Source organism: Hippoglossus stenolepis, chromosome 5 (assembly GCF_022539355.2).
Source record: "Hippoglossus stenolepis isolate QCI-W04-F060 chromosome 5, HSTE1.2, whole genome shotgun sequence".
Taxonomy (NCBI): domain Eukaryota; kingdom Metazoa; phylum Chordata; class Actinopteri; order Pleuronectiformes; family Pleuronectidae; genus Hippoglossus; species Hippoglossus stenolepis.
The window spans coordinates 16,627,866-16,649,934 of NC_061487.1; the positions used below are offsets into that span (position 1 = coordinate 16,627,866).

General features: G+C 43.3%; 1 protein-coding gene across 5 annotated transcripts in view; it reads right to left on the bottom strand.

The window, feature by feature from the left end:
* mef2aa (myocyte enhancer factor 2aa) overlaps nucleotides 1–22,069 on the bottom strand; it is a 63,876-nt gene that overhangs the window by 31,066 nt on the left and 10,741 nt on the right. For all 5 annotated transcript variants that reach the window (XM_035156224.2, XM_035156222.2, XM_035156223.2 and 2 more), the window contains exons 2-3: nucleotides 9,382–9,613; nucleotides 62–265 (exon numbers count right to left, since the gene is read on the bottom strand). In XM_035156224.2, coding sequence (XP_035012115.1) covers nucleotides 62–265; nucleotides 9,382–9,435 — 258 coding nt within the window. In that variant the 5' untranslated portion in view covers nucleotides 9,436–9,613. The remainder of the gene's footprint in view (nucleotides 1–61; nucleotides 266–9,381; nucleotides 9,614–22,069) is intronic.

Below are 22,069 nucleotides of genomic sequence, written 5' to 3' on the forward strand. Positions count from 1 at the left end.
GGGTAATAGGGGCACGGCGTGAAGGAAGTTTTCCTTCGCAAAGTAAGAAAGAGACACTCACCTCTACAATGTCAGAGTTGGTTCTGCTCTCATGGGGCTCATTGTACTCTGTGTATTTCAGCAGCACTTTGTCCATGTCTGTGCTGGCGTACTGGAACAGTTTGTTAGAGCTGTTGAAGATGATGAGGGCTATCTCGCAGTCACACAGTACGCTCAGCTCGTAGGCCTTCTTCATCAAGCCAAACTTCCTCTTCGTGAAGGTAACCTGAGGAACACACACACAAAGCAAGAACAAACATCCATTAAAGAGGAAAACTGTTTCGCTAAAGTGAAGTGAACAATGTGAACATAAAAGTTAACTTTGTATTCAGTAGTTTGTTTCTCCAACTCCATGTTTGTTGTGTAAAGTAATCGTCAGTGGTGGAAGAAGTAAAAAGAGAAAAACCACAGTGTAAAAGTCCTAGTATACAACTATAAGTCCTCCATTCTGAAGTACAAGAATAAAAGTAAAAGATATATTGTCAGCAAAAAATCTAGTAAAATACTCATAATGAAACATGTTGTTATTATTACATTTTTGGATTCTTTTTAAATTTTAACAATTTTATTGTGATTATATGTTTTATATGTAAAAATCTTAAGTATCAAGATACTAAGTATCAAAGTTTGTCGGATAAATGTAAAAGAAATTTTGTAGAGCTGCTCATTTACAAAATTTGTATTCAGATTTGTATTAAATCGGAGTACAGTAAAGAGTCCAACCAAATCCTAAGAGTTCTGAAACTGAAAACCCCATACTCTCATCTGGAGCATGTAAGCCAGGAAAATATGACTATTAATGGTCTCATTATATTACAACAATGTTTCTGTAACCAAGGTGACAGTTAACAAGATTGCCCCTCCTTTAGGGATGATTGCAATAACATAGTGCGTGTCTGAAATGTCTAGTTATCAGGCCAGAGGTCGAGCTAAGACGCGCGAGTCAGCGAGCTGAGTCAGAGGTTTGGAAACAACAGGGGTCTATACATTACTTTAGCCCCTGACTCCATATACGGAAAGCTATCTCTGTAGCGCAGCATAAGCCTCGTAACATGAGCCCTCATGAGCATGAGATGGGACTTGGGGTCATACATCACTGCGATGGTAACGCAAACCCTCCCTGCAAAGTGACTTTATGTCCTGCACCTCTGCAGCTCTGTCTCTGTGGTCGCCCATGCACACATGTCATTATGTTACGCCATCTATTTACAGTATGCGACACTCACTTCGCAAGCGAAAAACATTATTCACAAGTAGGGTGGATAGAAAGGCAGCTGTTCTCTCTGTTGGTTTTTTTAAATGGCTGATTGCAGGATGTAGTTTTTTTTTTATTTATGCATTTGAAACCAGGGCTCCGGGTTTATGTTTATCTCGCGTGTTTCTTGTCAAATGTGTATTCTGTTGTGTGCATCGTGAGTGTGCTGGTAAAAGCTCCGAGCCACGGAGGAGTGCATGTGTCTGTATTCTCCATCAGTCTCACTGACCTACTAAGAGGAGTTGAGCAGATGAGCAGGCTTTTTTCAACTTTAATTGGTCACAGCTTGCGGCTGTACCCTTATTTTAACAGTTATAATGTGGCATAATCCTATGTGTTGCATGGAGCCCATGTAACCACTCAGGCAGCCGGGTCACTCCAGCTGAGATAAATGAATTTCAAATCTTCCTCACTACAGGTAATTACACAGGACCATTATTCCCGCTCGAGACACGGAGGAGCCGCTCCTCATGTCATTTTCTGTCCCGTGCACTGATGTTAGCCGAGCTTACATGACAAACAAAATTCTGAAATTACATTTGTTAAAATGACGAGGTTTAAAAACAGGAGAGGTTGAATCAAATGACATCGTCCCTTGCAAATTGCAGACACATAGAGTGAAGCCTGGTTGAAAAGAGAAATCATAGTGTTGTTTTGCAGATGTCGCTCCAATGGGTTTCTCGAGGTGGATTTCTGCACAGAATCAGAAAAGGAGATAACACATGTGACCAGTTTAATGCCTGTTTCTATCCGGCTACTGCACCTGTTGTTCTAACCAGCTGATGCCAGTCTCCTCTGATAAAGCGTTGAGGCGGCCCACTCACCCATTCGGCTGCTTGCATATTTACTTGCTTGCCAAACCAATTGGAAAGCAGGGACGGACTGTCGAGTGGGAAAACGATTAGCAAATTGTATGCTCTTTAGCAGATGAATGTGGCCGCTAAGCCACGGAGATGTCACCTTTCAGCAGGAAGCCCAGGATGAGACGCTGAGTGAGGACTTTGTTCCACCTGGATGGATGGCAGAGTGCTGAGTGCAGGGCTGCTGACCCAGGCAACGCTTCATTTCAACCTCAGCAGCAGCAGCAGCAGCTCTGAGACTTGGTCCTGGCCCCAGTTACAGACACAGAACCTCTACTAAAGCCAGCTGCCATTGAAGGTGATAACCATTTAACTCTTTGCAGTTACCTTTAAGCACGATTTCTGCAGGTTTCAACGAGTTCAAGTTAGGACCTATGTAAAGTACGACAGCTATGAAGGAATATCAGAGTCCCAGTCTCACACTACAGGAAGAGACTGTCGGAATCCATGGTCGTTCCCACAGCCAAGCCAAGTGCAGTGAGCCACTTATTATTATAGCGTGCTAATATCTTTATCATTGAGAACTACACTGAACATTTCTCTCAAAAAAAATAATTATAGTACGACAGAGGCAGTGTTAAAGCACATTAACATAATTAAGATCTATCAAAAGACCTAGAACATAATATTTTTTTATTTTGAAAGAGTTTTCAAGGCCTAAAATTCAGATTAATAAACATTAGACTTTTGAAGACCCCACGGAAACCCTGTTTAATTGGCATAGAAGTTGGCTATTTAGCCCCATAGGACATTTAATATGTGTAGATATGACACAAAACAGCCCTGAGCATAAAGAGCAGCACACACTAATACAACCTTCATCCACCCCCATCTTCTCTGGGGTGACTGGTGAGACAGTGGAAAACCACAGACATCCTTGAGGTCAAGTGGGAGGTTCACTGGCAGAGGGTTCCTATAGTTCAACCGAGTCAAAGACACCCACAAAGACACTCAGTGCGGTTTCCAAAAACTTTGAGCTGCTCCTATGGTTAGATGTGGAACACATGCAGTCAAGCTCCCTGACTAATTCATGTAATTCGCAGTGACAGGATTAGCGTCAGCGTTGTACAACACACTGTACCGCTCCGTTTCACAGCTGTTCCGAGGCATCAAATGTCTCAGCGAAAAGGGATGATCGGCCACCTTTGGACTTCCAATGATCTGGACGGATTCGAACGTTCTCCGTCTCTGATAAGGTCATCATAGCGGCTCACACAATGCCAGGCACATTGCTAACTACACTAGCATTTCATTTAGACTGTGGCAAGCTGAGACTTCTGACCTTTTACACCAGTCTCAAAATGTCCAGTTGAGGTGGTAATTCTGCTCTCAATTCACACTTTCCACACTTCCGACTTCTTCCCAGGTGCCCCACTATCCAATGTTTTTCCTGAGCTTTAATTGAGCTTGGTAATTCAGGTCTTATGTGCATATCTTTTATACTTCAGTTATGAACTTTGCAGGCTAACAAGGCTCTCAACGGGTATTTTAAGCAACAACACAATACCCAAGATGTTTCTGTAAAACTATGGCCATCGCATCAGTCAATATCAGAGTGGTGCTGCAGTAGAGAAAAGCATGCTACATTTCCCTTAGCAACAGCATAGATTCACCTTATTTATCCCAATATAAGTGGTCACTGGTGGGAATCTTCCTTCACCGGAAATCACAAAATGAAACCCAAGGGGAAACGATAAAGAATCTCACATAAAAAGCAACAAGCCAATTGGGCTCAGCAATTATAGTCGTCTTTTGGATATAAATTAAACCAGTTAGGTTGGTAAAGTACAATGCAAAGTGAACTGGCTGAGCTTAATGCAACTCTTCATGTGTGTGTACAATTGTACAATAGATCCTGAGATATACACATCTTAAATATATAACAAGCCATAGCATGTTTTTATTGCTATAGACAATTTTTGTTTTATAATTTTCATCCTCCACCAGACTGTATGGGATATAATAACATAACCGACACACACATCTACACGGAGTTGATGTGTCAATCAAAGGGTCTATCAATGTCTGTCCTCGGGCCGACGTGCCAAGATGACAAACAAGACATCTGGGACTGAGAGTGCAGCTGTGACCGGGGCATGGCAGGAGATGCCTGAGTCACTAACACCTTCGGAGGGGTGACGAGCTAGCGGCCTTATTAGAACCTCATGCCACCTCTGACGGCCCCCGTGGCAGATATGAGAGCCAGCTTGGGAGACATGGAGGTCTGGCACCAGCTGGCAGAGTGACCCGGGCCCTGTGGCTGCTGCCCTGGCTACGCAGTGCCAGAGTGTGCTGGCCTGGGAGACAGGCCAGGTCCACCACAACTGTCTGCCTCTATCAGCTCTCGCTGGGAGAGAGGACAGCCCCAGGTTCCGCATGTGGACAATGGAGGGCGTGAAGGCCTCGTCCACTGGGTGGGATTGACCTTGAAACCTACTGTAGCCATGACTGATCCCGTTTTGTGGAGAGGATCACAAGCTAGTTAATAAAACATAAGTTAACTAGAGATACATCTAATCACAAACAAGAATGATCCGGTTTAGGGACAATAGGGAGGTTTGAGAGTGATGCGTTTATAAGATCAAATAATTTCAGGCTCTCTGAATTGTTTGACGGTGTGAATGTGGGCATGAATTGGCTCTGGCTCCCCTGTGACCATCAAAGAATAAGTGGTATAGTTGGATGTATGGATGTATGGATGGATGGATGGATGGATAATTCTACAGGGTACGACATCTACGTTGACACCACCAACTTCACGTTTTGCTGCTTCAGTGTAGTTTTGTGGAAATGACACATACACATAAGGTCTTTAGCTGTCAAAATATAATGGTGACCAATCAGAACTTCAGTAATGGGTGAAGACTTTTTAAAAATGGGAGGTGTGCACTGTGCTGCTCCCTGGAGAGAAAGTGAGAGAAAAGTGCTCTGTGCCCACGGGCATTTGATGTGCCAGAGCAAATTCCAAAATGAGCCGCAGCAAGGGCAGGCAAACCCTCCACCCAGCAGCAAAATCATCAAACTTTTAATGACTTGGGCAATTACCCCCAGTGAGCCTGCTTAATGGCATCCAGAGGACGTCACCAGACACAGCTCGCTAGACTACACCGGCCTTTCCCCTACACTAACTTACAAGACTGATGTGCACGATCCCTTCCTCACCATCACTCCTCACTCACACACACACACACACACACACACACACACACATATCTACAGTATATATATATATATATATATATGACAGCTGCTCCGAGAAGCAGGTACCACAGACTCTGCTCTAACGTTGTTATTTTTTGTGGTTCATGAGCTCCAAACTGTCAAAATAAACAGAACAGATGCTCCTCTCGTTTTTGAAATTTCACTGGTCTGTCTCGGTCCACTTTTAACAGAAAAATAGAGATGATGATGATGATGATGACATTTTTAACATGCAACGGACACGAAACTGAAAAAAAACAACAATAAGAATATGAATATATCAGGATGAAAAAGAAATGCCATACACGTAGAAAACCCTGGCGAAGTTGTCAACTTGGAAAGGCAACGCGATCCAACAGCTTTTGTTGATAAGGGCTGACGGCCATGTCGATGTGCGGTAAACACGCCTCCGGCATGCTGTACCCGGGCGCGACCCGTCACCGGAGTTTTCCACATATTTTCTTGTTTTTGTGAAAGTGTCCGACCCAGACAATCTCCTGCTGCATTCTTCACATGTGCAAAAAAAATTAATAAAATGTCCGGACAACAATTTTGAGACATTTTCCAGAGTTCATGTCTGAAAAGGCTTGAAAGTCATAATTGCTATAGATAATATAAGTGAGGAGAATATACCAGGGGCGGTGCTGCTGTCTGCTTGTTATCTGGCATTCATTTGCAATCAGCATGTCAGTCTGGCTGATGACTCTGCTGCTGTGCTGTAGGATCATCACTAATGCAGGCCATGGATCAGGAGCTAGAGTATCCTACAGTTCAGCCGTTATCAGACGTGACCTGCGGGTAAAATCCAGAGAATTGGGTCTGGACTTTAACCGGAGTGTCGTCTACCTGTGTGTCCCCTCTTCTCCACTGGAGATTTGTTTTGTTTTTGTATTTTTGCGTCTGTTTGAAGCATCATCAACCCCCCCACTCCCTGGATTCACCGAATTCTCCTGACTTTCTAGAAGTCAGGAGAAACTGCGGAGGCTCTCACTCGGATATTTGCGTTCACACATGCACTTCCTCTGGAGAAAATACGGAGGATCTGCGGAGTTCAGTGCTTCTCTGAAAGCAGCTTATGTATGACAGGACCTCTGCTGCCTTCATGTCTCATTTAACACACACAAACTATTGTGTGAACATAAAGCTGCACATTAAGTTCGTATTTTAACATAATGTAGGCAACAACTAAACAGAGTTTTATTTATCATTGTTTCGTACGTGTCATGTTGGGACAATAGACTTCGCTGCTCTGAATTATAAATATTGCTTGTCAGAATTCACTGTTGGTAATGACTTGAAGCCAAATAAAAAACGCCCGTCTCACCTCTGCACTCACAATTCCTGATAGATTGCACAATTACAGACCTTCTCAGCCTGTGCCACACTCCATCTTATAAATCCTGAAAGGTTAACAGCCCTCCTAAAACACTTGAGGTGATAATGCAAAGGAGCCCCCACTGTCCCCACACAGCATCCTGTATAGCAATGCTATCTAATTAGCCCACTTAAGGACTCCTTTCATTTTAACGCCAAGCGTATGGATAGCTAGTATCAGAGCGGCGCAGATAAAGATTCAAATTGGCTCCTGACAATGGGGACCATATGCTAATGGTTATTTCCCCTTGCTTCGGAGCATGCCCCGGGGAGATGGCACTGTGTGCTTCGTGGCTCACAGGAAAAAAAAAGACAGAAAGACACACATGCATACATCACTTTATACCAAAGCTTTATTTCAGCACAGTGGCCTATTGTCATAGCAGCTTCTCTGCTGAGCCAGCTAAAACCAACTAAACGCAAGCTGGAATGCCTGCATTCTGCTGATAAACTTTCTAACAAATTATACAGTGAGATTTTTAAAATCTGATGCAAACACCAGACTTTGGGAGACGCATCAGTAATAAGAAATGTCTCGCCCTTTGCAGCTCCACTTTTCTGTTACACAATAGAGCTAAATATCTTCCCTCCCTCCCTTCATACATTTAGTGTCTGTTCAGAGTGGGTCATTTGATGGGTTAAGTTAAGGCACTTTTCCCACAGGTAAAAAAAACCCACTAACATCTGGCTGCAATGGGAATGGACACAGTCAGCAGTCACCCCAGGGTGAAATGACTCTGCAGTAGACACAGGTTTTTACCGGCTCTGGCTCCGATCGGCACTGATGGAAACATGACACCCAAGTGTCGAGAGTGACGTTGACGCTGCACCCTTTCCGGCACAACGTTACTATGAGCATTGACCTTTCTGGGTAAATAGCCATGAACGTTTGTGTACTTGTAGTTTTTTTACTTTAATAGCTTTTTAGTTTATGGCGCGATTGCGACATCATACACTTGCTAGGGGGAAAAAAGGCAAACTCCTCCACAGGCAATGGGAAAGAAGTCAAACACCTTTTTTTGGAATTTACCCAGGTTTGAAGAACCTGCGTATACCTGCTAATTTTGGTGTAAAAGAGGTACATCAAACATTTCATGTAATTTCCCCTCTTTCCTTTTTCCTCCAAATGTCACAGGTCATTGCACAGACCGCAGCCACCACCAATGGACCAAGAGTGATTCCTCTCCTGCCCTTCTTTTTGGATCCCACCCAGAGCCAGGTGTACTGACAATTGGCCCACAGTGAAGATTTTTGCTTCACACTTGGCTGAGCTGTTATAGCCTCACAGTAGCAGATAGAGGCCAAGTGAGAGAACCGTGTGGATAGTACGGTATCATGTTAATACCCAGAGGAAAGGAAGCACTACCGTTTATTATATTTCTGTGTGCCCAGCAAAAAGTTCCACCTGTTAAGGAATGCTAATTATACATAGAGAAGGAGGTAACACAATGTGTTCTACAGAGAAAACCCATTTGGTATAATTCATCAAAATCTGCGGCATGGATTTTTTTAAATCAGAGGGAGCAAATCTATAAAAGAAGTGGACCTGGTCTTCCTGCTATAGATATCGAAGCCTGTTATTCTTGTTTCAAACAGACGCAGGCTGTTTTCTACAGTGTTTTGCTGTTTAGGAGTTTAAATTTAACATGAGCAGACAGAGAGAATTCCAGTTCTCTCCCCGTCTGTGGCTAGCCAGGACCAGTGTAACCGAGGCAGAGAAGGGTGCTGTGTGTCCTGCTGACCCACCCTGCAAATGAGAGGGTGCTGTGGTGCGGTGGCTGCTCCTAATTACAACCAAACAGCTGCAAACACATAGAGTTACAGCGAAAGGGGCTAGGCCATACTGCCAGGCCAGGGGACAAGCCCTACAGTGTGGCGAGGCCACAGTCGTCTCGCTGTGTTCCTCACTACCCTCAGCTCACTCCCACGCCATGAGGCCCCCGCTGCAGCCCAGCGCTCCTGCTGCCTCATCAACTTCTCAGGCTGAAATTGCAGGGTGGCAGGGGAATCATGTCTGTAAATATGACCGCACTGACAAAGAAATGTCACGGTCCCTGTTCTGCTCGCTGGGACATTGGGGAGGGAGGTATGTCTGTTTAGATCCATGCACACTATGACAGCTCCTGAACTCTGGTCCAAGGCAACAAGGAAAAATGGAGCAAGAGTGTAACCTCCAGCCAGGTACAGTACAAACTGTGGCTTTATATTTTTTCAGATACCAGGTAAATTCAGTAGCGTTTTGTAAAATACGATCAGAGATTATGAGCCTGATGATCCCAATATATATGAATGCATTTATAGGACATATGCATAACATTTACAGTATCTAAACAGTGGATGGATGGATGGAGGGATGTTAGATAGCTGGGGCTAAGGTTGTCCACGAACCAAAAGGTTGGTGGTTCAATCCCCAGCTCCTCCAATTTCCAATTCCAAAGTGTCCAAAGATAATGAACCCCAAATTGCCCCTGATGGCTGTGCTGAATGTTGTGATAAAAAAACACTGCTATACGATTGTGGGTCATGTATGTGTGAATGAGGCTTGTACTGTAAAGAGCTTTTAGGGGCCGATAGGACTAGAAGAGTGCTGTATACAGTCCATTTACCATTGATTCTGTGTGTCCAATGACAAAGAAAAATGATGACACTCACCTGCCTGTTCCTCTCATCCATGATCCTGGTGATCTGTATCTTCTTCCGCCCCATGGCTGCGTTCCTTTTCCGGTCTCTCTGACACCTCGACAATATCAGAAAAACAACACTCTTTCTTCCTCCACTCTCCTAGCACATTGTGCAAAAGTCTTTCTTCTTATATACGCTCTTTCACTCTTCTCAGTACACTCTCTGCGCTCTGACAAGACCAGGCCGCACTCCGCAGGACGACCTATAGAGAAACAAGGGGAGAGAGACAGAGAGAGAGAGACAGAAAGTTAACTTGACACGCAACAATGTCTCCTCAGGCACTTCAAAGCACCGGAGGGCTCTGCGTTCTGTTCTCGAGCACATTCAGAAAGCATGAGAGCCACATGGCATGTGCGTATCTCCTCAGCTGCTGCACTTGAGCCACAGCTGAAGTCAATGAAAGATGGCTTCATTCTTTAAAGGGCAGCAGCTACACAAGAGTCACAGGCAAGTTGTATTGAACAGAACATATAACATATGCTAACCCAAATTACTGAAATACATTACCTACTGAACCGAACCATAATTTGATCTTTCTAGAGGCGATGCTAGATGCTTACATTTGCATAAAGATGACACGAGATGTTAATTAGTACGATTTAGGGGAGCTGGTGAGAGGATTTGGTGTCTACACATAGATCCGAGCTTTTCCCTCTTTATCGATCTTTCATTCTGTTTTCCGGCATGTCCGTAAAATTGGGCCATGACATTTTCCAAGGTTTTCTTCCTCTGTGTCTTCCGATTGTTGGCACCTCTTTTTCACACTGAGATATTTGTATTATGCCAGTTTTGCGTCTGCCCACTGAATTTTCCTCAAATTTTCCCGCTGTATTCTCACATGTGCTCACTCTGACGTTTTTAAGACATTTTACAAGGGGGTTCGCAGGAAAAGTTCTGGAAAATGTCAAAAGCAAATGACTCAGACATTTACATTCTCGCATACTGCCCCTCCAATAAATTTCATGAAAATGTTTGGACTTCATTGCATGTCCGAAAGCAACTTCAGTCTTTGTGCTAAGCTAAGCTAACCAGCTACTTGCCGCATGTCTTTTCATTTACTTTCACCTGCTGGGCGAGACAGTACAGCGAGGCTTCATGCTCTTCCTGAGCTGACCCACCCTCATGCAGGCTTTGCTCTTAAGATGATTAAGAGAGCACCCAGTCTGGGGTTGACAGTAGCTGAAATCTCCTGGGCTGCCGGAGAAGCCACAGGGGATGTTGTGGGAGGGGGTGTATTCCCACATATGTTTCTAACCTGTCTAGTGGTTCAGACCACACTGTTCCCCGGAGAAAATCTAACTCTGTCCTGTCTCTACTTCTCTGCAAGAAGAAATATAGCCCCCTCCCTAATGGTACATCCATCACTTACGCCCAGCAAATACAAAATGTCTAAACAACTTCATTTCCCCTATGAGAACAAATGTAGAGAGGTTAACAACTCAGGCCATTCGATGCAGTCAGCAGTTGTGAGGCAAGGAAGCCAAGGGCCGAATTGGCAGTGAAAATGAAAATGACCAGTTCCAGTGGCACACAGTCATTATCGGTTACAGATGGACTGGCATTATGGTGTCTGGCTGTCTGAATCGGGGCTCCGCTGTAGGCAACCTTGACTGAGATCACCTCACTAACTACCCACGCGTGGCTGTCGGAGCCAGGAAAGTGACAGCCTGATCTCTTATGAAGAATTTCCCCCTGAACCCCATCACAACAGGTCAGGGAGAACGATGGTGCTCTTGTTCATTCACCATTTCACACAAACTGAAAAAGCAGTGTTAGAATAAGAGGCAGGTAGGGTCAGGGATGGGTTCAGCTCCCCAAAAGACATATTTGACCATGAACGCAGCAGTTGTGCGTGTTAAAAAAAGTGATTAAATTAAGTGATTGTGCTTATGTAATATTAAAAACCTTAAAGACCTTGATTGTGTTTTTTTCCCCCTTAATTTAAGGAGTGGAGATTTTTTGCTTCTGATTTCATGGCACAATGTCAGAGATTTTGCATTTGGGTCTCTACATGCAAATAGAGATTTTTTTTAAACGTTTAAAAAACTCTGGTTTATGTGTATCCATGTGTAAATGTTAAAATGGAGTGTTTGGGAAAAAATGACATCACAGGTTACCTCACACATGCCCACTGTTGCTTTGCATAACGAATATGCACCAGCGACACGACAATGTTGGGTGACCCTAGGTTTGGTTAGCATCTTAGTTAGCAGCGTTAGCATCACTGCATCACATTTCCGGCAGTAATATATGCCCAATGATAACTGGACCACATTGTTCTTTCCTGGTATTTGACGGACAGTTGGTGTAGACGTTAACGCCACCTTCAGGCCCGATACACTCGTGTGAGGATTTTTGGTTATTTTTGTGTTCTCATCTTGGCAGAAATGTTTTGGAAAATGAAGGCCGTGTGGATGGAGAGTTTATTTTAAATACGGAGGGGAAAATATCCATTGAAAAAAAGGATCCACAAGACAAGGCAAGCGTTTTGGTTTTACCAACAAGTTAAAAAAAAATTTGCTCAACAGTAATTGTTAGGGAATTGTCTACCGTGGTCAATTTGATCCAAATACAGAAAAGGAGACATTTTTTTATCACTGTGATCTGTGTTGGTTAAGAGACATCCTCGCATATACGGATGCATGTGTCCACTCTGTCCTCCCTTTATGCAGAGGAGCTGCCACATTAGGACAGTTCAGGTCTACAGGCATGAGACACTGTCATGACTTTCATTCTCACAAAGACAGATACACAATGACAAGCCGAGAGGGGCTTCAGACTGCAGGTGTGCCAGGCTCCCAACTAATTGTCCACATTCGTCTAAAATGTACCTAAAAAGCTAAAAAAATATATGCTGACAAAACCCACATTGCAGGATGTCAACTATAAACACTATAATCTAATTGTGCCGTTAATCATATCACAACATAATTCACTGTAGATTGAATATTGAAATTTCTGTTTTACAAAGAAGAACAATGTCAGTACTGTGTGCAGAGTACATGTTTGGGTGTGATGTTCTGACTTCTAAGCACAAGAATGGGACAGACTATCTGTTTATGGCCTTAATCATGTGCTCCTTCTGTGTGCTCTTTCTGTGTGTGTGTGTGTGTGTGTGTGTGTGTGTGTGTGTGTGTGTGTGTGTGTGTGTGTGTGTGTGTGTGTGTGTGTGTGTGTGTGTTGCGAGTAAGAAACAGGGAGACGAGGAAATAGAAAAAAGAGAAGGAAAGCGAGCACGTGGTTAATATCTGTGTTAAGTGTGAACAGAAACCCCCTAACTACTGCAAAATCCCACCTTCAAAACTCATACATAGCACTCTGCAAACAACAGGATGTAGTAGAAGAGGAGAGCACTTACTTCCGCGAAGGTTGACGGATATTTTTCACCATATTGCATGTTAAGATGAGATACATATACATGTGCACAGAAATGTTCTGAAAAATAGGGAAGATATTGATTCTCTAATACAGTTGAAATGAGAGTTTGTTATTGCACAGTAACTGAATAAAAATCGCCTCCATCATAAAAAATATCTATTTTGATTCACTCAATCCAGATCCACACCAAATTTCAGCTGTTGATAGATTTTTCTCATAAAGATCTGCGTATTATTTCTCGAAAAAATAAGAAATTAACGCCACATCTCACAATGATAATCAAAGTGACAAAAATTCCTGCTGAATCCTCCCCCCGGACCCATACCGCATCCTTCCACCAAGTTTCGTGGTAATCTGTACAGTAGTTTTGCATAATCCTGCTAGTAACTGACAAACAAATAAAAACTCGGATGAAAACATAACCTCCTTAGTGGAGTTATCAAGGTTAAGAACCTTGTATGCATCATAGGGCTGCATGAATCAGAGGATTGGTGCATGTTTGCACAAACAGAGATGGACAGTGTTTAACGGCCTTAATTCCATCCTCTTTAAGAAGACATTTACTTGACACGTACACGTGGTCCACTTCGATGTGCACTACTCCAGCACTTCTGAAAGATGCTTACCAAACCTTGCCACACATGAATCAATGTGCGGAGAATATGTCGCCATAGGAACGAGCACATTAGCTTGGCACAGAAAGTCAATATGACTTGTCTAAGCCTTAGTGTTGAACACACGCTCACAGTTCTGGAATATACTGTATACATATGGAACATGCATTACGGTGATTTCTGACCAGAGCTGCACTGATCCTCCATGACGAGGTGCGAGACTGGTCCATTGACGGGAGGGCCGGTCTGCTTTCTCCTCCCTAAAGGAGGCTCATGGAGACAATGGAGGACTTGGTGACAGCCCTGGTCCTTTCACAATCAATAAAACATGCTCAATCCCCTGTGTAATTACTGGATCCAGCATGTCCTCCTCCTCCTCCCCCTCTGCTTCCAAGCCTGTGTTCACTCGGCACAAAGTTGAGGCATTACTCCCTCAACTGTTGTCCTATATAAAAGGTAATATAAATCTACACAGTATATTCATGTTGCGGTTACCTAATGAACAGAAAATGAGGCCAGTGTTACTCTATATGTTTGCGGTATAATAAAACTGCATCAAATCTACACCACTAGAATCTTTTCTAGTCTAACATGTGCAAATAAAACCTGATATATTGCAGCTATTCGAGCATTCACCCTGTTTGACTTGTGCTAAAGAAGCATCCAATACGTGAGGCGAGCATGCCTACACTTCTTTGAAGGTGGTGGACAGCAGCCAAAGTCTTGAGCATAGCCGTGACAGTTGTGTTTCCTGTGCGAGGCAGCGTCAGCCTCAGTATCCTACCGCAGGCCGTGGGCAGACAAGACTCAACTTCCTGCCCCTCCACTTCCTGTTATTCAGGACCCTTCTGCGTGCCCTCCGCGGGGGAGTCAAAGGGAGGCCAGGGAGAGATGGAGAGGAGGAAGAAAGGGAGGGAACCACCTTGGGGACACCCTTCCCCTCTGATCCTTCCCCTTATTACTGTCCCGACTGTAAGTCCGAGACTAAACAACAACAGAGGCTCATCTCCTCTGGCCTCGCTCTGTGTGCTTATTATGTTTACTGGAAGGATCATTACACAGGCTGGACAATGTGCACATGCTGCTTTCAGCCGCTCACTTTGCAATTAGTAGGCAGAGACCTTTCCTTGTTGTTCAAACACTCCACCGGTTACATAAGAATGAATCACAGCTCTCACAACAGGAGTTAACATACATGGAAACAACATGATTATGACAGAAGTACATTTCTGATGGGATGCAACAGCCTCACGCAGTAATCTGATGTACAGCGATATGTGGATTCTGTGGAAATAATCCTGCGTTCTTAAGTGTATCGAAACCAGAGTGTCAACACACTCGCTCGGATGTGATTCGCCTCTGGCAGCCGGCAGACAAAGAGCTAAAGCAGCCTAAATCCACAGTTTTACCAATGTGTTTCAATGGAGCTTTGACACCAGCGCAGCAGGAAATGAACATTCACCCCTTTGTTCTTGCTTTCATCAGGAGGTGCTGTACCTGTAAATGGGGTTGTTGGCCTGAGGGGAGTGGAGGCAAGCCAACCCTCTCATGCTCTCTCCCTCTTCCCTTTGTGCGAGCGCGCTTATCTCCTTCTCCAGCAGTGAAAGGCAGGATTGTGGCCCCAGCAGCAGCATCACTAGTGTTAATGTCTCCTGATGCTAATCTGACACACGGCTGATCTCTCAACAGCCACTTTTTCCATCGCCTCTTTTCAGCCCTCTTTCTTTCTTTGCTTTTTCTCGTGATTTCTTTCTTTTCGTTCCATCTTTCTTTCTTTGAACTCATGTTATACGTTCTTTCACCTCAGTTTCCAAGGCAACTAATGAGATATAATTAATAAGAGCTATCGCAAGGGCATGCGGACAAAAAAGAAGTGAAAAGGGAGGCTTTGAGAAATGTGGAAAGAGGTGGGGCTGTCTTCAAATCATGGACTTTCTGCAGCACTTCCCCTTTCTCTGTAAAGAATTGCTGTGGCTGACATTTTTCATATAAAGAGGGGTGATTTACAGGCAAGGCTAACATAATTTTGATATGATTACCTTAAAGGTTTTGAAGGAAAAACAAAATACATACAATTAGCTCAAAAGAAAAACCTCCAGGCCAAAATCTTGAGATTTCTAAATTAAGATATATCTTCAATAGATTACTTTCAAATTTAAAGTGGATCGTAACAGTACATTAAGAAATGTTTTGCTGCGAGGGGTCTCTCAATCAAAACAATAACAAAATACCTTATTTGATGACGTCGTGAAGCAGCGTGGGATCATGGGAGTTGTTGTCTTGACCGCAATTGCTGATGAAAATGTACCTGACGTGACTCAGGCACAACTCATGTTCACGGATAAGGTAATGTAATAAAGTTTTATCCACGTTATATAGCAAACGGCAATGAGTAATCGTGACGCATCACAAGTGACCAATACAAATAGTGGAAGGAAAAAACACCTGACTGGCTGACTGGCTAGCAGTGTGTTTAACCTTCTTCATACATCGTTTGCCCGGACGTTATTTGAGAGACGGGTAAAGTGGATATGACACAATGAAGGCGTCCCGTTACCATAAACTAAATTGGAAATTTCTCTGGTTTTGAACATTGTTGGAAATATGTTGAATAATGTAAGTACACAAGTCAACAAAATATTAAAAGAATGTCTGGTAATCTCTAGGCACGTTAATGAAGAATTTCTACATATTAAATCTTTAAAGGTCATTGAGATTCTATCAAGTCTAATTTCATTAGGAAAAAAACTCATTGCTCCAGAGGAGGCAGTGACCTGCACAGTCGGGACAGTCACAAAGCCAGCAGTGAGAGTCTGCACTAAAATGGCAGCCAGGCAGACAGCGAGTGGTTAATCTGCCCTGATGACTGGTGGCTCAGTCCAACCCTCCGATGACCCAGCTGTAATCCCACATTGGATCAATGCAAGTTCAAACAATCCACCACGCTGCTAGCACCTTGCCTGGGCTGTGGGGATTGTGCTGTAAGACAGGGACCAGGAGACAGAAAGCTACTTATCACCTCCAAAATGACATCAAAAGGAAAGAAAACCCCACAGGATGAACCTGCTCGCACTGAGAGCAGGTTTCAATGTGGGCCCACGTTACACAGCCGCCTGGATGGAAACCATGTCCATCTTCAGAATAAACACTGGACAAGTGTCCAATCTACAACATCTGAATGACGATGAGTGGAAGTACAGGAACGACCAATAACCGAAGGACGTCATTCGCTGACAGCATTACCAGACAGACATCCTCCATCTCACTCTCACATTGCTGTCAGGGGATGAGAGGACTATGCAAGGTGACTTTGACTAAGTGCCTTGGGGTTTCATGAGAAAAATGCCATTGACATTACATTAATTTCATGTCTCTTTTTTAACTGACTTAGTGCCACGGAGTCCCGGATAGCACGGGGGAAAAAAAGGAAAAAGACCGAGACAATTTTGCTGTAGCTTCAAGGCACAAGAGGCCAAGGAAGACAACAGTGACAAATAGGTGACATGATCGGCCACCAACTTTTTTCCTCCATTCAACAGAGGGACGAGACATTCGCAGGATGAATGTTAGTCGGAAACTTTGCGCTGCACTTCACGTGTGTTTGGGTGCGACAGCAGGTGTGTGCGACACGGAGACTGAACAAAAACAAGAGAGGAAGGGGAGGGAAAGTCAGACGGGGCGAAAAGACAGTAAGAGTGTGTTAACTATGTGGAAAAGATGTAAAGGAAATAAGACTAAAAGAAGCACCCGGCGCCCATCCCATCCCACCTCTGTGGTAGTGAGCGGCAGCGGCGTTGTAACATAATTACTGCTGGGACACTTCTATTCCCAATGATCCATTTGCGTCAGTCAGGTTTTCAAGCCCAGCCAATGAATGGATTCTCAGTTTCTCAAGGATAAAGAGATGACCCTCTCCGAGCAGTTATATCCATTTCATGTAGAAAAGCTACTCTCCTCCTCAAGGTAAATCCCTTGATGCAGATTGGAGTGAAACTTTTACGAACAAAGAAAACGATGTTAACTTCCTTGATGCAAGGGTAGGTTGATGAATTATGTCTCATTAAAACTGAATGTGCTTGACAACTGAGAATTCATAGACACACAGTACAGTTTATATAGTGGCCTACTAGATTATTTTTTAATAATCATTCACAGGTGATCTTTAAAAAATCCAGAGTGATCTAATAACATTTAACACACTTTTGAAGATTTCTCCACAATTCTAAGATCTAGATATAAAATATTTCATGAAAGCATATTTTGAACCTGTTCCCCAAGTTGTGTCACATTGTTGTAATCCAAATTAGCAGTAGCCACAAATTAAGATCTCCTTGCTAATTTTTCTATCAAAGTTCTTTAAAGATTTCTTACGTTTTCATGTTTTGTTTGTGTTTTACGAAAATATCAAGAACATATCTCGATTTCAGCTATTTAAATTATGCAATCGCAGCTTGTAAAAAGGGGAAAAACGTTTTTTTTTTTACCGTTCATCGTACCAGAGCTCTAAACTCTAACCTCTTCACCCTTGGACATAATTTCTAATCAAACAATCTGCACAACGTCTGTAAAATGCAACTGACAGACTAATGGATAACTACTCACTTTATATTAACACTGTTGCTTGAACAAACTGTGTCTCTGAGCAAAAGCCCTCCGTCACCAACATCCCTTATGACAGTATGTCAGTATGTCACTTTAACAAGTCAGTGTCTTGACATGACACAACACCAGAATCCAGGACTCTTTATGGATGAGCACTTCTTTGCTTTAACTAATAAAGTTACATGTTACAAATTAGAGTGAGTTTTATCACCAGTTTTCAAAATTTGATGTTTTTCTTACAGATTTTTGTTGGAAGATGAGTATTATTTTCTACTTGTTTTTACACACATGCACACAAAAACACAAATGCATGCATGGTCCTAGAGGTTTATACATTTGCATAGCATTACAGTGCGGTCCTGTCGTCTGATATCCTACAATGGCATGTGTCCATTTGCATGGTTGTCTATCATTAGATGGACCTCTCACCAGGGAATTATAATAATGCCAACACCACTGGGAGCAACAGACCCCCTTCTCACCCACCCTCCCAGGAACCCTGCGAGTTGTGTTAAGTGCCATGGCAGCCTTTTGATGTTGCGCAGGCCGCAACTCAGAAATGGTAAACAGCGAAGATGAACTGAGATCTTCCTCCGGGGGGAATCTGCAGTGCAAGGGTATTAGGGACGTCACGCATAATGTCTCTCAGCAGTCGAGCATTTACCCAATCTCGACGCATCTTTGGAAACACTGAGGATCCAGATTAGATACTGAGATTCCACATATTCAATTCAATTCTCTCCCAGTGTTTGATGATCAGCGGGCATATTTCATTAAATAAATAGTGAGCGGCGAAAACAAAAAGAGTTTTTTTGCTGCAAATACTGTACATGCAGTTTAGGATTACTGTCTGCCTTCAGAGAATGTCCGCTTTCAATGGAAAAAAAATTAAAAAGCTCAGAATAAATATTTGATTTTCTCTTCCCATTTTTATCTTCCACTCGATGCCTCTTTCCCACAGTGTTCCATTACATAAAAGGTTTATGCAATATGAGCAGTGAGGATGGCCATGAGTCATAACAACAGTGAAAGGGGCTAGCTAGAGTAGCATTGATTTTTTTTCTTTCTTTCTTATAATTTAATGTTGTAGAATTAGTCTTTTAATGATCCCTCACAGCCTCTGTGATTCACGCTTTTATTTATTTTTTTCACGTAAACATTTCAAACGAAGCAGCTGCTCACTGTATTTCTGAAAATACATAATGACACATGGAGGCTGGAAGTGGCAGGAAAATATATAAAATCTGGATCTGTGCGATGTTTGTCATGGAGTTTTATGTTGTTAGACGTCTGCAACACAATAGGAGACAGTTTTCATTTAGAGAGCATGCTCTGAATCTGCTTTGTGAATGATGCGTCTTAACAGAAAACAGCCGTTTTAGCAGCAGACAATCCCCTAATGCTCTGTTCTCAGAGGGCAGATGTGACCAAAAAAAGTGTGAGGCGGATCATTTCTTTATAACCAATAAAAGCAGATGAGGGGAACATTTTTCTCTCTCTCTCTCCCCCGCTTGAATATCTATTGACATCAATGAAGGGCATTCACTGAGCAAATAATCTAAGGGGCATTTAGGCAGTTAGCCCACAGTATCTCCCAAATCAGATGATGTGTGCTAGCTGTCACATGAACACTGTGTGCAAACACTGTGATAGAGAGAGAGAGAGAGAGAGAGAGAGAGAGAGAGAGAGAGAGAGAGAGAGAGAGAGAGAGAGAGTAAGAGAGAGAGAGAGAAAGAGAGAGAGAGAGAGAGAGAGAGAGAAAGAAAGAGAGACCCCACAGGCCCCTGCTGCAGCTCACCTCTCCAGGAATCTTTTCAGTCAAACTGTTTGCTGATAGCCTCTGGTCCCGAGTCCCAGGGCCAACGGCTGATGATGGATGCCACCCCCCCCCCCTACACACCACCCCAACCCCTCTCCCCAGCCCCCATATATGTTCTGAACACCCCTGGCAGTTGGAACGGCGACAGAGGTTGAGGGGAGGAGGGAAACAGAATCAAGAACAACACAGTCTGACATGAATATAGGCTGCCAACAACTCACTGGTGGAAAGAAAAAAAAACGACACAATTTTCACCTAGATTTGCAGCCCACAGCACACAGATGGAAACTGGACTGGGAGAAGGTGGAGAGGACAGGCAGGCAGACGCACAAACAGCGGGCGGACCCGACACCTCAATCTCAATCCCAGTCACACTATAGAGAGCTGGGATCCAGGGACTAAAGATGTGATGACAATACTTTATGGATGGAATTTACTCAAAAAGACTGTGCCTGAGTTTTAAAAAAAGCTTTATTGACAACTAGAACCTCCAGCAAGGCTGACACACTATCCCGCTGGTTTATCTGAATGAGATTATCTAGAGGTTTCACCCCCAGCAATTTCTAACATGCAAAACTGAAAGAAATATATATCATACATACATCCGCTGAAGATGTCACCTGGGAAAGACAACAAGATCCAAGAGCTTTCGGTGATAAGGGCCGACACCTGTGTGGATGTGCTGTTAACAAAAGCATGTGATCTCCGCAGTACAATATAAACGTTATGTCCTGCCTGTTGTGAACACGTCTGACTGGAGAATCTCCTCCTGCACTCCTCATGTGTGAAAGACAAACTCCAGAGAAAGTTCAGACCCTATTGTGTGGACATTATCTGGAGTTTCATGCTTGAAAACAGCCCATTTTTCATGAAATCCTGCTAACAGACAAACAAACTAACGGCAACAAAAACATCACCTCCACAACGGAAGTAAATATGACTTACCAGATTGCAGAGGTTTTAAAATTGTGTCCTCTTAAAGAGTAAAGAGGAGTACTGTTGATCCTTAAGAAAACTAAGTGAACTGGAAACGTCTAAAGATGATATCTAGGCTTGTAAAAATCGTACTTGACTAAGCTTATACACTTCCCCTAAAGTGAGCAAGGTCATAAACATGTTCGGAATCTGCACACACAACATAAACACAATAAACTCTATCTCACTCTAACGTACAAAGTTTGGAAACTCATGCTGTATAACCAAAAAAGAACACGCGTGTGGCGTTGCAGTGTACATGCTGCTAGTTCATGGCCCTAACAGCGGAGAGGAAGACAACTTTGAACTGCAAGTCAGAGCCCTGCAGTGGACCAGGGCCGCGTCCACAGAGTAGAAGGGGCTGGGTCACTTCCCTTCCCTGTTCATATGGCCCCATATGTGCTGCAAAATAATGGGAGGAATCGCACCACCAGCACCGTGGCCGCCACCGCCCCCTCAGCTGTCCTGGTTCACAGGCCTTTCTGAGACAGACAGAAAAACAAGGATATCGCAGGCCAGGCCTCCTTCCTGCAGCCCGAGGGAGGCGTGACAGAGTCTGTCCAGCTGCAGGAGAGTCCAGGCCAGTAGCTTCCTTCCAGTGGCTACTGGACTTTTAGTCAGTGCTGCAAAGCTGTTACACCCAGGCCTCAAAAACACCAGCCAATGATGAACACTTATCTGTGGACTCCACGTCTTTACCATTATGGGAAACATGATGGGAGTCAAGATTAAATGGCGATAAAGGTTGTAAGCGATGTTTCAAATCACTTATTTTGGCACCGGATAACGGCATAGTAAACAGCTCCATTACACAGAGCTTACTAGACTTTGAAGAAAGTTCACTTAGCACACACTTCAATTGTTTGTCTGCTTGTGATGCTTCTACTTAAATTATCTCTACACAAAGCAGGAGAATTTAAATCTCCAGCGAGCGAGAAAAGATCTACAATACAGCATCAGGAATTCAATACAGTGGGGTATATTAACAATCATGGGAGATCTTTTGATCTAGTAAATTAGATTATAATGTATTCCTTTGATTTATGTATGTCTCATTGAGATTCAGTTAAAACGCAACTCAGCAAAGAGATGTCTTTCTTAACTTAATTTTCAACTTCATCAGTTTTGCTTTTACACATGATTCAACTTAATAATATCACTATGGTATTGTGCAGCAACATAGTCACTTAATATAGCCGCTTTTCTACCATCCATCACTGTTAACCCTTTTCCGATGGTCAAACAGACCCACTAACATGATCATGGTCAA